The sequence below is a fragment of the Pollicipes pollicipes genome, unplaced genomic scaffold (genome assembly GCF_011947565.3).
Source record: "Pollicipes pollicipes isolate AB1234 unplaced genomic scaffold, Ppol_2.1 Scaffold_6138;HRSCAF=7277_pilon_pilon_pilon, whole genome shotgun sequence".
Lineage (NCBI taxonomy): Eukaryota > Metazoa > Arthropoda > Thecostraca > Pollicipedomorpha > Pollicipedidae > Pollicipes > Pollicipes pollicipes.
Window position 1 is genome coordinate 19,592,561 of NW_023596818.1, and position 18,828 is coordinate 19,611,388.

Below are 18,828 nucleotides of genomic sequence, written 5' to 3' on the forward strand. Positions count from 1 at the left end.
GCGGATCACATCACGATGTAATTCACACGTGTGTGTATCCCATCACCAGTGCATCCATACAGAACATGTCCTCTGCGTGAATCCACACGCAAGTGGAATTACACAGAATGACGGTTCTGTGTATATCACGTCATAAGTACGTCTGCACAGAACATGCTGGTTAAATCGACTCGCGAATGGAATCACACAGAATGGCGTTCTGTGCATATCACGCCATGAGCACATCTACACAAAACATTCCCTCAGTTTGGACCCACTCGCAAGTGGGATTATAGAGAGTGACGCCTGTGTATATCACGTCATCATCTGCTATCTATTGCTATCACGAGTACATCTGCACAGAACATCTCTACTTAAATACAGTCGCGAGCGGAATTAAACAGAATGGCGGGACGGATGTAAATCGACTCATGAATGCATCTACTCGGAACAGCTCCTCTGCTTAAATCCAGTACGAAGTGGATTTGCACAGAATGCCACTCCTATGCAAATCGATTCATATCTGGAAGTTTTTTCAATCTCTATAATTAAGGAACTTTGAACAACGGGCACATATGGCACCATTGTTTACATCAGGACCTGCGCTGTGTTCACAGCAGTCAGTTGGTTGATGACGTAAATTATTGACGATTTTTGATTGGCTAAGAGTTTCCTTCAAGTTTTTTTCGACAGCATGATTGGTCAACTATGGAAAGAGCTACGGCTTATTGATCGGTACGAATGGCCTTGTTCACCTCTGCGCAAGGATAGTTCATTCGACTGAAGGGGCGGGTCATGCGCGAGTTGCGCGAGCATTGATGCTGCTGCGGTGAGCTGGGGTAGTGGTGCCGGGAAGGAGGCAGTGGTCGGTGAGTTGTTTAGGTGGGGCGCGTGCCAGTGGTGTTGTAACGGTTGGGTAATAGCCGTTTTATATGTGAGAGGGCTTTAATACGGTGTAAAATAAGGCTTAGGTCATAGCATACATTGGTACATTACAGTAATAGTCAATTATTAAATCAATGTTTTTACATTAGACACCATAAATCATCATAAAATAGAAGCATTTCATGGAAATCTCATCATCTTACCTCAAATTGTATTAATTATGATAAGGATGGTCTGTGCTTGGTCTGCTATTCAGTGACTGAGAGGTTGGAAATACATTACTGTTTGTTCGGGCTGAACAGGGTGCGCTAATGATGAAATAATTCTAAAAACCATCATATCTGTGTTGTAGTATAGTTGTGGTACCTGGCATGGTAGCCATGCCAGTATGCATTCAAACGACTCATCTGAACTGATCATTCTGGGTGCTTTAATCATCTGAATGACTCTCTGATCTGATCATTTTGGCTTGTTTGCCTCAGCAGGTAACTGCATCACTATCCACATGTGGTATTGCTTTCTTTGCTACCAAAACAGTTGGAATTAGTGTCTTTCTGGTTTTAGAGGATCACTTAATGCCAAGTGCTGCCCACCTGGCCTATATGTGAGGTATAGAAGCGCTAGTTTTGTTTACCAAGTAGGCACATTGTGGTGCCTCTTTTCTCATTACATTGCATTGGCAGCCTCTTTCTTGCCTTTCCTATTGCAGCAACCTCTTTCCACTCTCATTTTTCTGTACTGAAAAGTTGTGCTGTGTTAATTAATGTTTGGCTCTATATCTCCATTCTCCTTTTTCTCTGAAGAATAAGGCTATTAGTCCTGTCTTATGTGTGTACATAATGCTCCTTGCAAATGCATTTAATAGCTTATGCAAAGTTTTGCCCTTTTTAAGATGTGTTAGATGTATCATATATATATATATATATATATATATATATATATATATATATATATATATATATTGTATATACATATGCATGTATGTATAAGGTGTAAGTCATGAGGTCACCCTGTTTGGCCCAAGCAAACACAGATGTTTATGGGCCATTAGCCAGTGAGGCTCTGCCTAGCACAGGGCAGGCATGGCATGTTGAGGTTTGTTATATTTGTCCTATTACAATTCTTTGTATCAAGAAGTTATGAAAATTATCAGCTGAACTGGAGTGGCATTATGTGATTGGTGGCCTCAGAGCACAGGCAAGCCTCCTTAGCAGATGTTGAAAGCCCAATTTGATCCATGCAAATATTTGTGGTATGTAACCTGAGTCACTGTCTTAGCAATGCTTTGCCCACAGTTGGCTGCGATGGCGACCCATGTGGAGGGGCTGACCGATGAGGTGTACCTGCCTCCACCCCATGTGGCAGAGGAGGCCCACTGCTCCTCCATGCAGCAGTATGACAAGCTCTACCAGCAGTCCATTGAGGAGCCTGAGGCATTCTGGAGCAGGATTGCTGAGCAGTTCTATTGGCAGGAGCAGCCAGCAGGCCCATTTTGTGACTTCAATTTTGACGCGTCTCGCGGCCGCATCTTTATCGAGTGGATGAAGGGTGCCAAGACCAACATGTGCTACAACTGTCTGGACCGCCACGTCGAGAATGGACGAGGGGACCAGGTCGCCTTCTATTGGTGAGATGTTTGCTAATGAGCAACATGCTAGTGCAGATGTGCAGAAGAGTTACCCTTGGTTTTGCAGTGTAATTAAGGGGGCGGGGGGGGGGGGCTGCTTATGAGCAGTCAGTTTGACAATGCTTTTTCCAGCACTCTGGACCTAATTAAAAAGTGCAAAAGCTGACCTGTATCCACCGTTTTTAAGCGCATCTGTGTGGTTGGTTTTATAGCCTAATCTTGTATCTCTTAACATGTAATCAATCCTTACACACCACTAGCCCTGCCAGGCACATCATATTAAAACCCTCATGACCTTCAAATGACGATACTCATGCACTTAACACTTACTTGTTTTATCATACAGCAAGTGTAAGAATGTAAAAATCGTTGGAGGGGGAGTGTAAATGGTGCCACCCCTGTATTACCCCTGTCAGTCCCGTGGTCCCTAATGTTGGGCGAGATCGTAGGTGCTCTCGCCATGCGCACGTCAGGCGCCGCCAAAGAACGTGCCGAAGCCTCGCTGTTTAATTTCGTAATGTCGGGAAACGGCTAACCTAGAAAAGATCGTGACTTTTTCGAATATTGTACGACAGACGCTCAGTCCCGAACAGGGAAGAGGTAGGGACGACATGTAACGACCAACCTTGAGTAGGACGTCATCTGGTCTGACTACTTTGACCCGACACCTGGCTCAGCCGGTAAGAACGCCTGTATTCGGATTCGCCCACCCGTTGCGAATGGGTTCGAGTCGTTGGAAGCGCTGGTGGGTTCAACTCACTTAAAAACGCTCGCTATTTGTCCAGATTGTGATGGCCGGTGGCAGTGACGGTGCCAAATGTCAGATGACATTAGAGGGCAGGAGGGACTGTGCCCAACATTACGGCACAGTCGAGTGTCACCAAAAAGTGTTGCCGTTGACCCGAAGTCCCATGACCGGATGGTGGAGTCAGGATTGGTACAACTCGCACTGCTTAGTGTGGACGCTAATCCCTGAAGTCCGTCCATTGAAATAGTTTGCACTGCATCTTACTACATTGCAGCGGGCCAGCGCGGTTGGTTGGACGCTGGTGTGACATAAAGTTCGTGCGTTTTGGAACTTCTGGTATTCGGTTTTCTACTTCCGCCGCGTTTTGGGTGGAGGTGCCGGTAACCGAAGTCATCGGATGAATACTGAAACAAATGCTAAAAATATGCTTCCTCGGCAGCTAAGTTGCCACGGTACTCAACGGATTTAGTACCCACCATAAACGTAAATGTAGGCTCAAAACGCACCTTCTTGAAGCGACGTCTAGCCGCGTAAAAAGGCCCTCACATAGGGGGTGGGGACGAGCTTCCCCTGTTACTCCTTAGTCTCTGCCACCAGAGCTCCATGCGTACAAAGAGGACCTGGCGCCGGCAGCCAGCCATTACCGCCACGCTGGCCTCGAGATTTGGTCCATCACTATGCATGACGTTTCTCCGTCGTCCAAGCGTCTGTATTTTCGCCGACCCCGCGCGTGCGAACAGTCGTCGGCTACCGGGCCTCGTCATACGGCGCGTGCTGACGAGGAACGTCGCGCCGCTGGTTTATCGCAGGCCGCCCAATCGGACGCTATCACTATGGGTCTAGAACTGTTGCCAGTCGTCTCGGGCCGTCTCGTCGCCATGGTGACGGCGCGTCATCCAGCGCCCGGCCCTGATGGGAAGCAGAAGGTCCCGGCCGGACAGCGAGGACGACAGATGGGCGCGGCCCACGTGCGCCGGCAGCCTCGGACCAGCGAGCGGTCGACCCACGTGTTCCCGGGCTTACCAGGGAGCTCTTCTGGCTCGTTCACGCCTTTTCTTTCCGGAGCGGTTACCGATTGCGATCAGGTACGACAGGCGGCTTTGCGTCTGTTGCGCCTGATGCCATCACAATGAGCGGTCGCTGCAAATTGAAGCACTCCGTGGGCGGAGCGAAGACCAAATGCAGCCCTCACATTTCTGAGCTTAGTCATTGCTTAGATAAAGGCAAGCAAGCCGTCAGACTATTTCCGTCGCCCGTGCATATCGCCAGAGGGCGTCCTGGCCACATGGCCCGGTCCCGTGGCCGTCTGTTACGCCGTCGGCCGGCGGCGATCGTACGATATCATGACGTCAACAGCAGCTGACACCGCATATAGTTTGGGGGTGTGGTGAAGTAATGGACACGGGGCCATGACGACAGTGCGCTGAAAAAATACCACATTGTGAAGGTCAGACCACGTTCATGGTCTGACCTCGTGGAGAACAGGGAGCAGAGGACCGATGCATTCAGGGCCAACGCGTATGTTTGGCGCATGCGAGTCATCTAAATGTCAACCCATTATGGGGCTCTGAGGAATGTTTGTGTGTGAATATAACATTTGGATCGTAATTCTACATCGTGCCGGCAATACTTCACCCGCGTGTGACTCCGTTGTGTTAATCTAACATACGGAGGTAACATTCTCTCGTCGCAGTGGGCCGCAAAAAAGATACGAGCAATGCTGCTCTCGCCCTCCAAAGGGCGTGGAATGCCGTGGTCCAACGGACAACCACGCTCTTGGTCTGTTGTGTGCTATCAAATTGATCAGGTCATTAGAGCATGGATGGACACGCTCGCTTGTTTTGGTAGGAAGGGAATATAAGGTCACAAGATAACCCAGCCAGAAAAAAACAGCAGTCATGGTGCTGTCGATGAATGTTAATGGAATCGAATGGGCGTAAAGCGAGCAGCCCAGCTGAACTGTTATCTAGCCGCGCCTGCTGCCTGATGGGGAGCTCTTGCTTAACGGCACCTGATCCCTCACTGGAGCCTGTCATCTGATGACGTCGGACACCTGGCTGGGGCTGTCACGCAGCGGCACCTGGCGCCTGGTCTCAACCTCTCAGATAACCACAGCTGTCGCCGGATATGGGTCTCTCGTGTGGCCACAACTGACACCACATGTTGCCTCTCATAACTGCAGCCGGCGCTTGATGACGCCCCTCACCTAAACACAACTGACGTCTGATGTGGCCCTTAACCTACCCACAAATGACACCTGGTATGGCCCCTCATGTAAGCACAACTGACGGTTGACATGGCCCCTGACCTGACCACATTTATATGGGCCAACACCTAACCGTAACTGACGCCATGGCCCGCCCCATAACCACAGCTGACGCCAGATATGGGTCCCACATCTAACCATAACTGACGCCATGGCCCGCCCTATAACCACAGCTGACGCCAGATATGGGTCCCACATCTAACCATAACTGACGCCATGGCCCGCCCTATAACCACAGCTGACGCCAGATATGGGTCCCACATCTAACCACAACTGGCGCCTGATGTGGGCCCTCACCTAATCACAACTGACCCCTGATACGGTCCCTCACCCAAGCACAAGTGATGCCTGATATGCCCCTCATATAACCACAACTGACGCCAGATGCGGGCCCCCCATTCAACCACAACTGACGCCCGGTCACCCAACTGTTGGTCATCTAACTGTCACATAACTGTTTACCTGATTGCCCGATTTACTCGCACTTGACCGGGCCGATCACACTGCTGTCCCTCTTATCCAGGCCGTCCATCACCTAACCGCATCCGACCTGGGTTTCGGACCTAATGGCATCAGTCCTGGATCGACTGGTGCGGCCGCGATTGAGTGCCTGATACGCACAATCCACACGCCGACGCGCCGTCTGTCAGCTGTGTATCCGGTGCCTACTTTGATGGCCGTTTGATGGCCGATGACCGGGTGCGATGCGAGAGGCGGCGGTGTAATGTGGCGGCCGTGGCTCGCGGTGCCTGTCTGTATATCCGCAGCACTGACAGAGCGTCGGAGCCGGCGTGCCATTGATCGCAGCCGATCAGTAGTGGGCTGTGTGGCGGTGGCTGATTGGTAGCGGGTCGTGTGACGGTGGCTGATCGGTAGCGGACCGGGTGGCGGTAGCTGGTCAGTAGCAGGCCGTGTGACGGTGGCGGAGCAGTAGCAGGCCGTGTGACGGTGGCTGATCAGTAGCGGGCCGTGTGACGGTGGCTGATCAGTAGTGGACCGTGTGACGATGACTGATCAGTAGCAGGCCATGTAACGGTGGCTGATCAGTAGTGGACTGTGTGGGGGTGGCTGATCGGTAGCGGACCATGTGACGGTGGCTGATCGGTAGCAGGCCGTGTGACGGCGGCTGATCAGTAGTGGACCGTGTGACGGTGGCTGATCGGTAGCGGACCGGGTGGCGGTAGCTGGTCAGTAGCAGGCCGTGTGACGGTGGCTGATCAGTAGCAGGCCGTGTGACGGTGGCTGATCAGTAGCGGGCCGTGTAACGGTGGCTGATCAGTCGTGGACTGTGTGGGGGTGGCTGATCGGTAGCGGACCATGTGACGGTGGCTGATCAGTAGCAGGCCGTGTGACGGTGGCTGATCAGTAGTGGACCGTGTGACGGTGGCTGATCGGTAATGGACCGTGTGGCGATGACTGATCAGTAGCGGGCCGTGTAACGGTGGCTGATCAGTCGTGGACTGTGTGGGGGTGGCTGATCGGTAGCGGACCATGTGACGGTGGCTGATCAGTAGCAGGCCGTGTGACGGTGGCTGATCAGTAGCGGGCCGTGTGACGGTGGCTGATCGGTAGCGGACCGGGTGACGGTGGCTGATCGGTAGCAGACCGTGTGCCGGTGGCTGATCAGTAGCAGGCCGTGTGACGGTGGCGGATCAGTAGCAGGCCGTGTGACGGTGGCTGATCGGTAGCGGACCGTGTGATGGTGACTGATCAGTAGCAGGTCGTGTGACGGTGACTGATCAGTAGCAGGCCGGGTGACGATTATTTCGCCCACCAATCTCGGGTCAAGGTTGACGCGGCCGTCACTGCCGATCAGTATGCTGGACGACCGTTCATTGGTCTTATCAAATCATATTAACACAATCTATCGTGTGCCTTGTCTTATATTGTTTTCGTCGAAGTGCTTCCCCATGTTTTATGCTGTCAGCGGTACCTCTGTACTGTACGTCACCTTGCGAACTCTCCGCTCTGTCGCCCGCTCTGGTTCGTAAAAGCTCAGCTTGTTCAGCATGCTACTCGATATTTAATCAGTTTTACAGGCGCTTATCAGTGTTGTTTGTCATACCATGCCAAGCTTTGGGATTATGGGATGGGTGGTCTGGTCACATTGGGCTCGACCCGGGCGACGATTTCACGTGGCACAGACCAGACACGCTGGTGTGTCGCTACACATGCATCTATATTCGCCCTCACATGTGATCCAACGTGCCCAGAGCTCCGTGGTGCCGACTTCTTCACCACCCCAGCAAATACAGCTCCGAAGATCAACAGGTGTATCGATTTCCGGTACACCTGATGTGACTCATCAAAGGCCACTGCACCGATGTCCATCAGCGCTAACCTGCAGCAGCTGCACGATAGTGAACTGGCGACGCTCCCCACCCGCCCGTCTGCCCCTTCCGCCCGTCTGTTGCCCCCGTCTCGCCGTGACCCGCTGTCGACGCCTCTGACCCGTCTGTTGCCCCCGTTTCGCCGTCACCCGCTGTCTACGCCTCTGACCCGTCTGTTGCCCCCGTTTCGCCGTCACCCGCTGTCTACGCCTCTGACCCGTCTGTGTCCCACGTTTCGCCGTCACCCGCTGTCGACGCCTATGACCCGTTGCCCCCGTTTCGCCGTGACTCGCTGCCGACGCCTCTGACCCGTCTTGTCCCCCGTTTCGCCGTGACTCGCTGCCGACGCCTCTGACCCGTCTGCTGCCCCCGTTTCACCGTGACCCGCTGCCGACGCCTCTGACCCGTCTGTTGCCCCCGTTTCGCCGTGACCCGCTGCCGAAGTTTCTAACCCGGCGCGTCATCCCCAGGGAAGGCAACGAGCCGGCCGACACGGCGCGCCTCACCTACAGTCAGCTGCTGACGCGCGTGCAGCGATTCGGCGGCGTGTTGCATCGGCTCGGCGTGCGCAGCGGCGATCGTGTCGCCATCTACATGCCCATGATTCCGGAGCTGCTGGTGGCGATGCTGGCCTGCGCGCGCATCGGCGCCGTGCACTCGATCGTGGTGAGCGGCCCTGCATTCGATACCGTTAGCTGCTCGGGGTGGCTGGCTGCCCAGCTGTCGTGCTGGGCTGGAGGTCCGCCCTGGTGGGAAGCTGTGCGGGCTGTGGGGCGACTGTGGGCCGCGGCGAGGTCAGGGGCCGGGTGGACGGCCCTCTGACCCCCTTCACGAATACCATCACTGCGGATGAGTCACGTAAGCTTGTTTGCCTAGCTCGCATGCTGTCTGCTGAACGGCGGAGCAAAGTCCCCTCACGGGGTGCACCTTGCCCCGAGTCGGGCTCGGCGGGCGGTGTCGCGGCCGCGTCATGACCTCGGTCCACCCCCGCCGTTGCCTGCGTGGCCCGGCCGCCGGTCACGGCCGCCATGTCAGCGGCCGGTGGCGCGGGCGGCGCCACAGCCGCCGTGTGCTCCGGGGTGCCGGGGTCGGGCGTGGCGCCATGTCCCTCAGCTGGGAGTGTGGCCGCGGGCGGGCGGTGCAGCGCGCGACGGTGTATCGCGCGGACCGGCCGCCGTACGTACGGCTGTGTCCGCCCTGCTGCGGCCTGGAGGTGGGTGCTGGATGACCTACAGCAGTCGATGCGCCCTAACCCCCCCCCCCCCCCCTCCTTCAGGAGGGGGGTCGGTTTGCGGTCGCCCGTCGCCACGGGAGGAGGGGCAGGCGCAGGCACCAGCGCGCGCTCTGCCGCGCTGGATGCCCGCCGCTGAGACCGGACGCCGGCCTGCGGGAGCGGGCCCGACGCTGTGCGGCGGCCGGCCGGGTCCGTTCAAACAGACGTGTTTGAGCGGCCCGACCTTGGCGCCGGCGGGAGTGCGGCGCCGTCCGGTCGGGACCGACCTCTCCCCTCCTCGCACCGGGCCGCCCGGTCACGCCCGGTCCTCGGCTGGATGCCAGGCGCTTTGCGTGCTCCTTCGCTGAAAAAGACGAGTGGAAATCAATCGCCTTATCGTGTTGCCTGGGGAGTGGTTTATGTTTCTACATGTAAAAAGCGTGGCCGCTGACAGGCAGAATTTGCGCCGAACGACAGAAGAGGTTAACACTGCCCTCAGACTCGGCGTCAGAAAAAAGGAGCGTGTGGCTTGGCGACCGATGCCATGCCCTGGTCTCGTGCGTGATGACTCGCTCCCTACCTCCACCTCTTGGGTGGCGTTGCTCCAGCCGCCTGTCATGCCCAGAAATGTGCACGCACGCCACTAACGCCGGCACGTTTATGTTTTGTCTTGTAACGACCTACCTAAAGACCTACGGCCGAAAGCAGATCACCGCAATTTACTTGACTCCGCTTTTCCGTCCAGCTCACCGTCCACTCCAGCTCGTTAGTAATACTGACCCGTCGCGAACGTCTGATTTGGACACACCACGCCGCCCATCAGGTCGCTCAGCCTGTAACACGCTCCGGTGTTTGTGGTTGCGGCACGGGATCTGCCGCTATCGCCGTAAAAGCTGGCGCACACACGGCGCCTCGGTAGCGTGGCCGCGTATCACCCGTCACGTTGCTAAACATCCGGTCGTCCCGGCGACCGCGACTAGGCTGCTCGCCAGTAAAAGTACGGTGGTGCCGTCCAATTTTAGTTGGAAGTTTGATGTGCATGCGTTGTTAGTGATGTTGCAGTAGAGAATGCAGCAGCGAAGGTGTGATGTGTCGGGCATGCTAATAAGGTGAGTTTTATTGGACATGTTTAAATGAAACGTCTCGAGGGAAATGTTATAGTGCAAATATCATGAGAACGTTTTTAATTTGAAAGGAAATGGGCCGCCGGCAAAAATATCTTTGAAGGAAATAGTTTGAGCTTTGGGGCATTCCCCACTCATGTAGCGTCGCCGACTCTGGCCATTTGTGTGCAGCGGTCAGCTGAGTGCAGTGGTCAGCTGTGTGCAGCGGTCAGCTGTGTGCAGCGGTCAGCCGTGTGTAGCGGTCAGCCGTGTGCAGCAGTCAGCTGTGTGCAGCGGTCAGCCGTGTGTAGCGGTCAGCTGAGTGCAGCGGTCAGCTGTGTGCAGCGGTCGGCCGTGTGCAGCGGTCGGCCGTGTGCAGCGGTCAGCTGTGTGCAGCGGTCAGCCGTGTGCAGCGGTCAGCCGTGTGTAGCGGTCAGCCGTGTGCAGCGGTCAGCTGTGTGCAGCGGTCAGCCGTGTGTAGCGGTCAGCCGTGTGCAGCAGTCAGCTGTGTGCAGCGGTCAGCCGTGTGTAGCGGTCAGCTGAGTGCAGCGGTCAGCTGTGTGCAGCGGTCGGCCGTGTGCAGCGGTCGGCCGTGTGCAGCGGTCAGCTGTGTGCAGCGGTCAGCCGTGTGCAGCGGTCAGCCGTGTGCAGCGGTCAGCTGAGTGCAGCGGTCAGCTGTGTGCAGCGGTCGGCCGTGTGCAGCGGTCCGCTGTGTGCAGCGGTCAGCCGTGTGTAGCGGTCAGCTGAGTGCAGCGGTCAGCGGTGTGTAGCGGTCAGCTGTGTGCAGCGGTCAGCTGTGTGCAGCGGTCGGCCGTGTGCAGCGGTCAGCTGTGTGCAGCGGTCAGCCGTGTGTAGCGGTCAGCTGAGTGTAGCGGTCAGCTGTGTGCAGCGGTCAGCCGTGTGTAGCGGTCAGCTGAGTGTAGCGGTCAGCTGTGTGCAGCGGTCGGCCGTGTGTGGCGGTCAGCTGTGTGCAGCGGTCAGCCGTGTGTAGCGGTCAGCTGAGTGTAGCGGTCAGCTGTGTGCAGCGGTCGGCCGTGTGTGGCGGTCAGCTGAGTGCAGCGGTCAGCTGAGTGCAGCGGTCGGCCGTGTGCAGCGGTCCGCTGTGTGCAGCGGTCAGCCGTGTGCAGCGGTCAGCCGTGTGCAGCGGTCAGCTGTGTGCAGCGGTCGGCCGTGTGCAGCGGTCAGCCGTGTGCAGCAGTCAGCTGTGTGCAGCGGTCCGCTGTGTGCAATAGTCGACCATGCGGCGCTCGTCTGTGTGCGTGGTGCGTGCGCGCGCGGTGACCGGCCGTGGTCTGGTCAGCCTTTAATGCCGTCGGCCGGCCCCCTGTGTCGCCAGTTCGCCGGCTACTCGGCCGACGCGCTCGCCGACCGGATCCTGGACGCCCGCTGTCGGATCGCGCTCACCGCCGACGGCGTCTGGCGTGGTAACAAGCTGATCAGGCTGAAGGAGATCACCGACCGCGGTACGGCCCGCCGCCGCGGCCGGACGCGCCAGGGCCCGGCGGCGCTGGGGTGCCGCCGGGCTGGCACCTGTGTGAAGGACGCAGAGTTGTGGTTCGACCAATGGTGTGTGTCGGTAGTTTTGTCACTACTGACTTGGAGTATGTCGAGGGGCATCTTGATATAATAGTGCGGTAAAGTCGCAGTTTGTTTATGAAATGCCACTGCCAGTTGATGTGCGACACTGATGCTATGCAGTTGCTGTCGAATAATTGAATGCAGGAGCATCATGACATCGACTCTCCGTCCTTGTAGATTTCATCTTACTGCACCGAGGCCGTGTCCTGACCCTCGGCCGCTGTCCTGCAGCGCTTGAGCCGTGTCCCCCTGACCCTCGGCCGCTGTCCTGCAGCACTTGAGCCGTGTCCCCCTGACCCTTGGCCGCTGTTCTGCAGCACTTGAGCCGTGTCCCCCTGACCCTTGGCTGCTGTCCTGCAGCGCTGGGGCCGTGTCCCCCTGACCCTCGGCCGCTGTTCTGCTGCGCTTGAGCCGTGTCCCCCTAACCCTCGGCCGCTGTTCTGCAGCACTTGAGCCGTGTCCCCCTGACCCTCGGCCGCTGTCCTGCAGCGCTGGAGCCGTGTCCCCCTGACCCTCGGCCGCTGTTCTGCAGCACTTGAGCCGTGTCCCCCTAACCCTCGGCCGCTGTTCTGCAGCACTTGAGCCGTGTCCCCCTGACCCTTGGCCGCTGTCCTGCAGCGCTGGAGCCGTGTCCCCCTGACCCTCGGCCGCTGTTCTGCAGCACTTGAGCCGTGTCCCCCTGACCCTCGGCCGCTGTTCTGCAGCACTGGAGCTGTGTACCGAGCGAGGACACCGCGTGGAGCGGGTGGTGGTGGTGCGCCACCTGCCGCGGCTCCATCACCAGACGCCCAGCACTGCCGTGGGTGATCAGAACAGCGCCCAGACCACGCCCCAGTACGACCCCCAGGTGGGCCCGCACGCGCCGCCGCGTCTTGAGGCCCTGCTGTGCCGGGGCCCTGCCGCGTCTTCTTGTCGTGCCTAGTCACTCGATTTCAAGCTGAGTGTGGGCCTTTGTGGTCTGTTGTACCTACATGCATTGCATCTGCCTCTATGCACATAGTGGTCCACTGCAGTGGCATACACCGGTTACGCGCCGTCCTTTGATGTGATAGACCAGTTTCTCGCTGCTGAGAGTGTCGGATACGGGACGTGTACCCCACTGTTCTATGGGTGGAGGTCGGGATGCAGAGCGGCAACGACAAGACCAGGGCTGGCTCGCTGCGAGCCTGTGCGCGGCCTGCACGTGATCACGTGAGGTCAGTACGTCGGCCCGCTGGCGGCGGGCGCAGCCTGCCGTCCGGTCGTGACGCGCGGTGGGAGCGGCGCGAGCGGCGCTGCGTAGCCGGATGTCGACGGTCGCTGCTTGTGGCGTCCGGCAGGCCGGCTGGGACGCCGACCGAGACGTCTGGTGGGAGGACGCCGTCAGCGACGCGCCAGAGCGCTGCGACGTCCAGTGGGTGGACGCCGAGCACCCACTCTTCATGCTCTACACCAGGTGAGCAGACCCGGACGGCGCCGGACACCGAGCACTCGCTCTCCATGCTCTACACCAGGTGAACAGACCCGGACGGCGACGGACACCGAGCATCCGCTGTCCGTGCTCTACACCAGGTGAGCAGACCCGGACGGCGCCGGACACCGAGCATCCGCTGTCCGTGCTCTACACCAGGTGAGCAGACCCGGACGGCGCCGGACACCCGTGCTCCTGCGTGTGCCGGTGGTCGGCGCCGCCGCTCGCGATCGCTGGTAGACGGCCCGGCTGTACCGACCTGGCTCTGCACGCGGCGTGCTGCCGCGCGCCTGGGTGCACGCTTCCGAGAGACTGAGCGGAGGTGGTTGCGGCCAGGTGGCGTGTAAGGGAGGAATGGTAGATGAACCCAAGTGTAACGTTTCTGTGTACCAATCTTTTCCCTAGCCAAAATTTGTAGGTCACGGACCGCACGTCATTTGCTTAAAATATTATATGTACGTGTCTGAGATGACTCAACCGACACCACACTGAGTTGATATGAGATGACCGAGTCTTTGGATATCTGGCGAGAATGTTGGCTTGTTGTTTCCTACGCATCAACACCGAGGCCAAAACGAATTTGACTTAATTTCTTTCCCCCTGCACAGTGAGGTCGTTAACACGAGCTCATCTCGACTGTGTGTTCTTCAACTGATGGCAGCTCCTCTGCCCTGCCCTGCCCTGCCCTGCCCTGACCTGACCTGACTTGACACCTGGCGGCCACCAGCGGCTCCACGGGCAAGCCGAAGGGCGTGCTACACACGACTGCCGGCTACATGCTGTACGTGGCCACCACCTTCAAGTACACGTTCGACTACCACCCAGATGACGTGTACTGGTGCACGGCCGACATCGGCTGGATCACGGGACACTCCTACGTCACCTACGGCCCCATGCTGAACGGAGCCACCTCCGTGATGGTGAGAGCACCGGTTGCGGTGCCAGACGCTCCTCAGTCGCGGTCAGTTAAGCCGGTGCGCGGCGTCGGGTGGGTCAGATGTCATTTCCCGCCGGGGTCGCTATGCCCGTGCGAAGCTCTGTTGGAATGTTGTCGGTGGCTTCCACTGGGCTAAGGCCCGCGCTCGGTTAAGCTGGCATGTCTTTAATTTCGCGCTGTAATGAATGATATAACCCCAAGTCGATGTGATGCATGTATATTGCAATCTTTAGTTATCTTCTGATAATTGTTGTCACCTCCCACCTAGTGAGTGATGCGTTGATTCTGTTTCGACTTCCAACCATACAATGTCCAGCCCTGCTCACCTGGCGACGCGCCCTCTCCGCGTGTGCCGCTGCTGTACCGTGCCGTGACTTGGCGGCGGGGCCGCGCCGTCACCGGACCCTGACCGCCGCCGCCCGCGCCGCCAGTTCGAGGGCACGCCCTTCTACCCGACGGGCGACCGCATGTGGCAGATCATTGACAAGTACGCCGTCACCAAGTTCTACACGGCGCCGACCGCCATCCGGGCCCTGATGCGACTGGGCGACGACCTGGTGCTGCGGTGAGAACCCGCTCCCCCTCCCCCTCCCCCTCCCCCCGCGTGCTGCGCGCGGGGGTCCGCTGCGCGTCGATATGCTGTGACATGGCTTTGGTCAGTTCCGTGTTCGATTGTGCTGTCAGGTAATAGTTGAAGTGAAGGACTCGCTGTGCACTAGCGCGAGCTGCTGATATTTTGACTCCTGGCCAATTATCACAACATGAACAGAGATCAAAGCGTTAAGACTTGAGTGCTAGCATGAGTTGGGTTTGATATGCTGTCTTGGTCGCATATCAGAATGGTTTATATGAGCGTGGTTATCGGTATGGTTTCCTATGTGAGCTCGGTTTCAGATGGCATATTGGACGTTGAGTAATTTTTGTTTTTGCGCTCTAGTTATGCGGCTGGGATTTTGTTTTGTTTTGTTTCAGTTAGTTTTGTTTTGGTGAGCAAGATTATTGAGGTAAAAAAACCTAATTTTGCATCATTACAAGGGCTGGTCGAGGGACTTTGAAGTCCCCAATACACGATTCATGCTCGTAACGAAGCCCGAACCAGTGGACCAAGCGTCGCTGAGCCCGGCCATCCGCTGTCTGCCCCTCGCCCTGCCCCACCCCCCGGCTGAGCACGAGGCCCGCCTCTCACGGCGCTGCCGCCGCCCGCAGCCACAGCCGCCAGAGTCTGAAGGTGCTTGGCTCGGTCGGCGAACCGATCAACCCGGAGGCGTGGCTGTGGTACCACCGCGTGGTGGGCGGCGGCCGCTGCGCCGTCGTCGATACCTTCTGGCAGACGGAGACGGGCGGTCACGTGCTGACGCCGCTACCGGGCGCCACGCCCACCAAGCCCGGCTCGGCGTGTCGGCCGTTCTTCGGCGTGCAGCCGGCGCTGCTGGACGAGAACGGCGTCGAAATCGCCGGCGAGGGCGAGGGCTATCTGGTGTTCCGCCGGCCCTGGCCCGGCATCATGCGCACCGTCTACGGCAACCACCAGCGCTTCGAGACCACCTACTTCAAGAAGTTCAACGGCTTCTACTGCACGGGCGACGGCGCGCGCCGCGACGCCGACGGCTACCTCTGGGTGACGGGCCGGATAGACGACATGCTGAACGTGTCCGGACACCTGATCTCGACGGCGCAGGTGAGGTGACCGCGCCGCCGCGCCCTCGTGCGCCGTTGCGGGGTGGAGTGACTGGGAGCGACGCGGGGACGGTGCTGGGAGATGTGCTGGTGCTCGCTAGCGCGCTTTGTGTAGCTGAAACGCCGGTCGTGGCGGGCTGCGCTGATCTCCCGGCGCGTGGCTTATCAGCGCCGTGTCTGCGCTTGGTTGGCGGCTCGCGTCTGTCTCAGCCGGCCAGCTCGCGCACGTGACGTGTCTTGCGTGCCGCCAGATCGAGTCGGCGCTGATCGAGCACCCGGCCGTGGCGGAGACGGCCGTCGTGGCGGCGCCGCACAGCGTCAAAGGCGAGGGCGTCTATTGCTTCGTTACCACCAAGGACGGCCGGCCGTGGACCGAGCAGCTGCAGAAGGAGCTCGTACTGAAAGGTCGGTCGTGCCGGCGCGTGTGGTGGTGATGCGTCCCCAGTTGTGGAGGAAGGCTGCTCAATATGTGTGTTGTCATTACACCTAGTTGGCAAAAGCGGACTGTGGCATTGACAGTTTTCTTACCTGTACCTTTTGTGCATACCAAATATGGTAGCGTCTGTAAATTACCTGTAGCGTGGTGGGGGATTAAGGGTAGCGGAAGCGTGACAAAGTCGTGCGTAGGGGTGGGGGCAGCGTATCGTTGTGCTTGGGTGTCGTTGCAAATCACGCGGAAATCTTAAAAAGTTGAAAATTACAAATAGTTTGCATTCGTAAAGCCGGGTACTACTCGCTTCCACTCATGACCAACAACATGCCCGTTACTTGTTTCGCATCTCTAGCCGAAGTAGGGGCCAAACGGACGTTACTTTTAGGGGTGCTGCGTTAAACACGATGCAACGTCACCAGAGGGAGGAATTTTGCCAACCTAACTAGTGCATAACGATGGGGGGGAAAAGAGTGGTCAAAGTGCGTAACGTAGTTTTTGGACGGCCTTTATTCTAACAAGTGCTACTTGGGAACGCTCATCATCCATGACCTTGGGTGATGGAGGTTGATGGTGTGCGTGGGTGCAGATCATGACCTGATGCCAGGGACTCATATAGGTGCGTATTATGGGCGCCATATGACCAACGTTAAAGCCCAAATCATCCTCATCATAGGTGCGTATCGCGGGGAGTCGGCATGATGCTAACGCTGCGCCGCGACCGCCGCGTGCGTCGCCACCGTCCGCCAGTGCCGTTCTTGGACGGGGCGGCGCCTGCGCTGACGTTGCGTGCGCCCGGGTGCCCGCAGTGCGGGAGCGTATCGCGCCGTTCGCCGCGCCCGACTACCTGCAGTATGCGCCCGGCCTGCCCAAGACACGCTCCGGCAAGATCATGCGCCGCGTGCTGCGCAAGATCGCGCAGAACGACCGCGACCTGGGGGATGTCAGCACCATGGCCGACTCTTCGGTCATCGACCTGCTCTTCCAGCACCGCTGCCAGCATCTGAAGTAGGCCCGAACGGCGCGCAGCGCAGTGTCACCCGGCGGCGGCGTAGATGGCGCTGCCGGCTGGTATAGGTGGTGCCGCTAGCGTGTCCGCTACGGTGATCCCTTGCGGGAGATTTTGGACGGGAGACACTTGGCAAATGGCGAGCGCGTTGGCTGGCTGGAACGTGTGGTTGATGGCGACACTGTAGCTGCCTCGTCAACAGAGCTGTAAAACAGCTGATATGCGTTGTGGTGTATGTGATAGCGTTGCACTCTCCCCACCTTTTATGGCTGCGGAGGTTATTGACGTCAGATGGCGTAGGTATGCACTTCCACCCGGCCTGAAAGGGGCAACACCCTGAAGTTTGTCTAGGTTCCCCAGGTATATGTGTTTTTGTCACCAGCGGCTGGAGCATGGTGCGTGCCGTTGGCATAATACTTAGTGTGACTTGTGTGATGTGCTGAGGGGTCGCGGAACTCGAGAAGGTGACGGCATTTATCTACGTGCAATAGCTGTTGCGTACAAAGTGTCAGGTTATTTTAAGTCAGGCCATGTTAAGTTACCTTTCTGTAAAGAAAACCGTTCGAGGGCCGTTGTCGCCATTTTATGTCCACTTGTGAAACACCGTAGCGCAGCGTTTGTCTGCATGACAAGCTAGTGACGAGCTGTGGTCTGTGGATGGGAAAGTGCTTTTAGTCGTGCTCGCTTTGGTCTTAAGTATATAGGGAGTTATAAGTCGATGTGCGCTGCTGCTTTGAAGTCGCGTTACGGACAGAAAATCTGGAGCAATGCCAAGCCGTGCCAGTGCGTGTCACACTAAGGCTCCGTTGGTGTGTTCTATTTCCAACAATCAATGGCAACATTCCATTCATTCCTCGGTGGTCCTCTTGCTGTAAGTTCCCAGATACCCTCCTCCGGCACAGCTGGTGACGCGCACGTGCCGTGGCACCCATGGGCACCTGTGGGCTGTTGACTGCGGGCTGTGGCCAAGCGCCGACAGAAACGACTACATATCATGAAGTGCCGTAATTTCCCTGACGACTGCTGTCGTCTGGTGTCGGCGGGCCGGCAGCGTTTTACTCTGCCTCGTAACTGCTGGTGTCGCCGTTTCTCTCGCCGTCTCCGTTTGTGGGCGTGCCGCGGTCATGTGCCGGCGGCCGGGCCGGGGCGGGCGTGCTGATCCAGGAGCCCTGCGGCGGCCCCCTGGGGAGCCGACCGGTGCGTGCGGCCCTGCGGCGACGCGGTGTGGGTCGGCCGCTGCACGCTCTGGGGCGTCTCACCATGACCACCCTTGTCCCCATCAGCTGCTGGCTGGATTGGTCCCCGATCCTAAGCAGCACCCCCGCGCCCACCCCGCCGCTGCCGTGCAGGCCTGGTTTTCGTCGGGACCGGGAGCCCCCCCCCCCCCCCCCCCGATGCTGTCCTGTTCGTGTGTCCTCGTCAAGGTTGGAATCCAAATAAATTTTGAAAAACGGTGTCGTGGCTTTCTGTAACGGACGTGACATGGGACTCCAATTCAGGGTAAAAGAAGACGAGCGTAACGTAGTTCAGTAGGTACCTTGCAGTATAAGATTATAGATACACTTCGTGTGCAATGTGCACTGAATTCCTTAACAG

General features: G+C 57.8%; 1 protein-coding gene across 1 annotated transcript; it reads left to right on the forward strand.

Moving 5' to 3' along the window:
* Positions 1–722: 722 nt before the first annotated feature.
* On the forward strand, positions 723–18,609 carry LOC119105811 (acetyl coenzyme A synthase). The gene is made up of 11 exons (XM_037229331.1): positions 723–848; positions 2,160–2,491; positions 8,306–8,501; positions 11,488–11,614; positions 12,434–12,576; positions 13,049–13,164; positions 13,907–14,099; positions 14,548–14,681; positions 15,323–15,794; positions 16,045–16,198; positions 17,033–18,609. Exons 2-11 carry the CDS (start codon positions 2,169–2,171, stop codon positions 17,233–17,235), a joined length of 2,061 nt encoding a protein of 686 aa, XP_037085226.1. The 5' UTR covers positions 723–848; positions 2,160–2,168; the 3' UTR covers positions 17,236–18,609.
* Positions 18,610–18,828: the final 219 nt, after the last annotated feature.

Excerpts from the sequence above, each read along its gene's own strand:
- LOC119105811 (XM_037229331.1), top strand. The coding sequence starts at position 2,169 with ATGGCGACCCATGTGGAGGGGCTGACCGATGAGGTGTACCTGCCTCCA. Across the intron at positions 13,165-13,906 it reads CTCTTCATGCTCTACACCAG|CGGCTCCACGGGCAAGCCGA; the intron begins GTGAGCAGACCC and ends GGCGGCCACCAG. Across the intron at positions 15,795-16,044 it reads ACCTGATCTCGACGGCGCAG|ATCGAGTCGGCGCTGATCGA; the intron begins GTGAGGTGACCG and ends GCGTGCCGCCAG.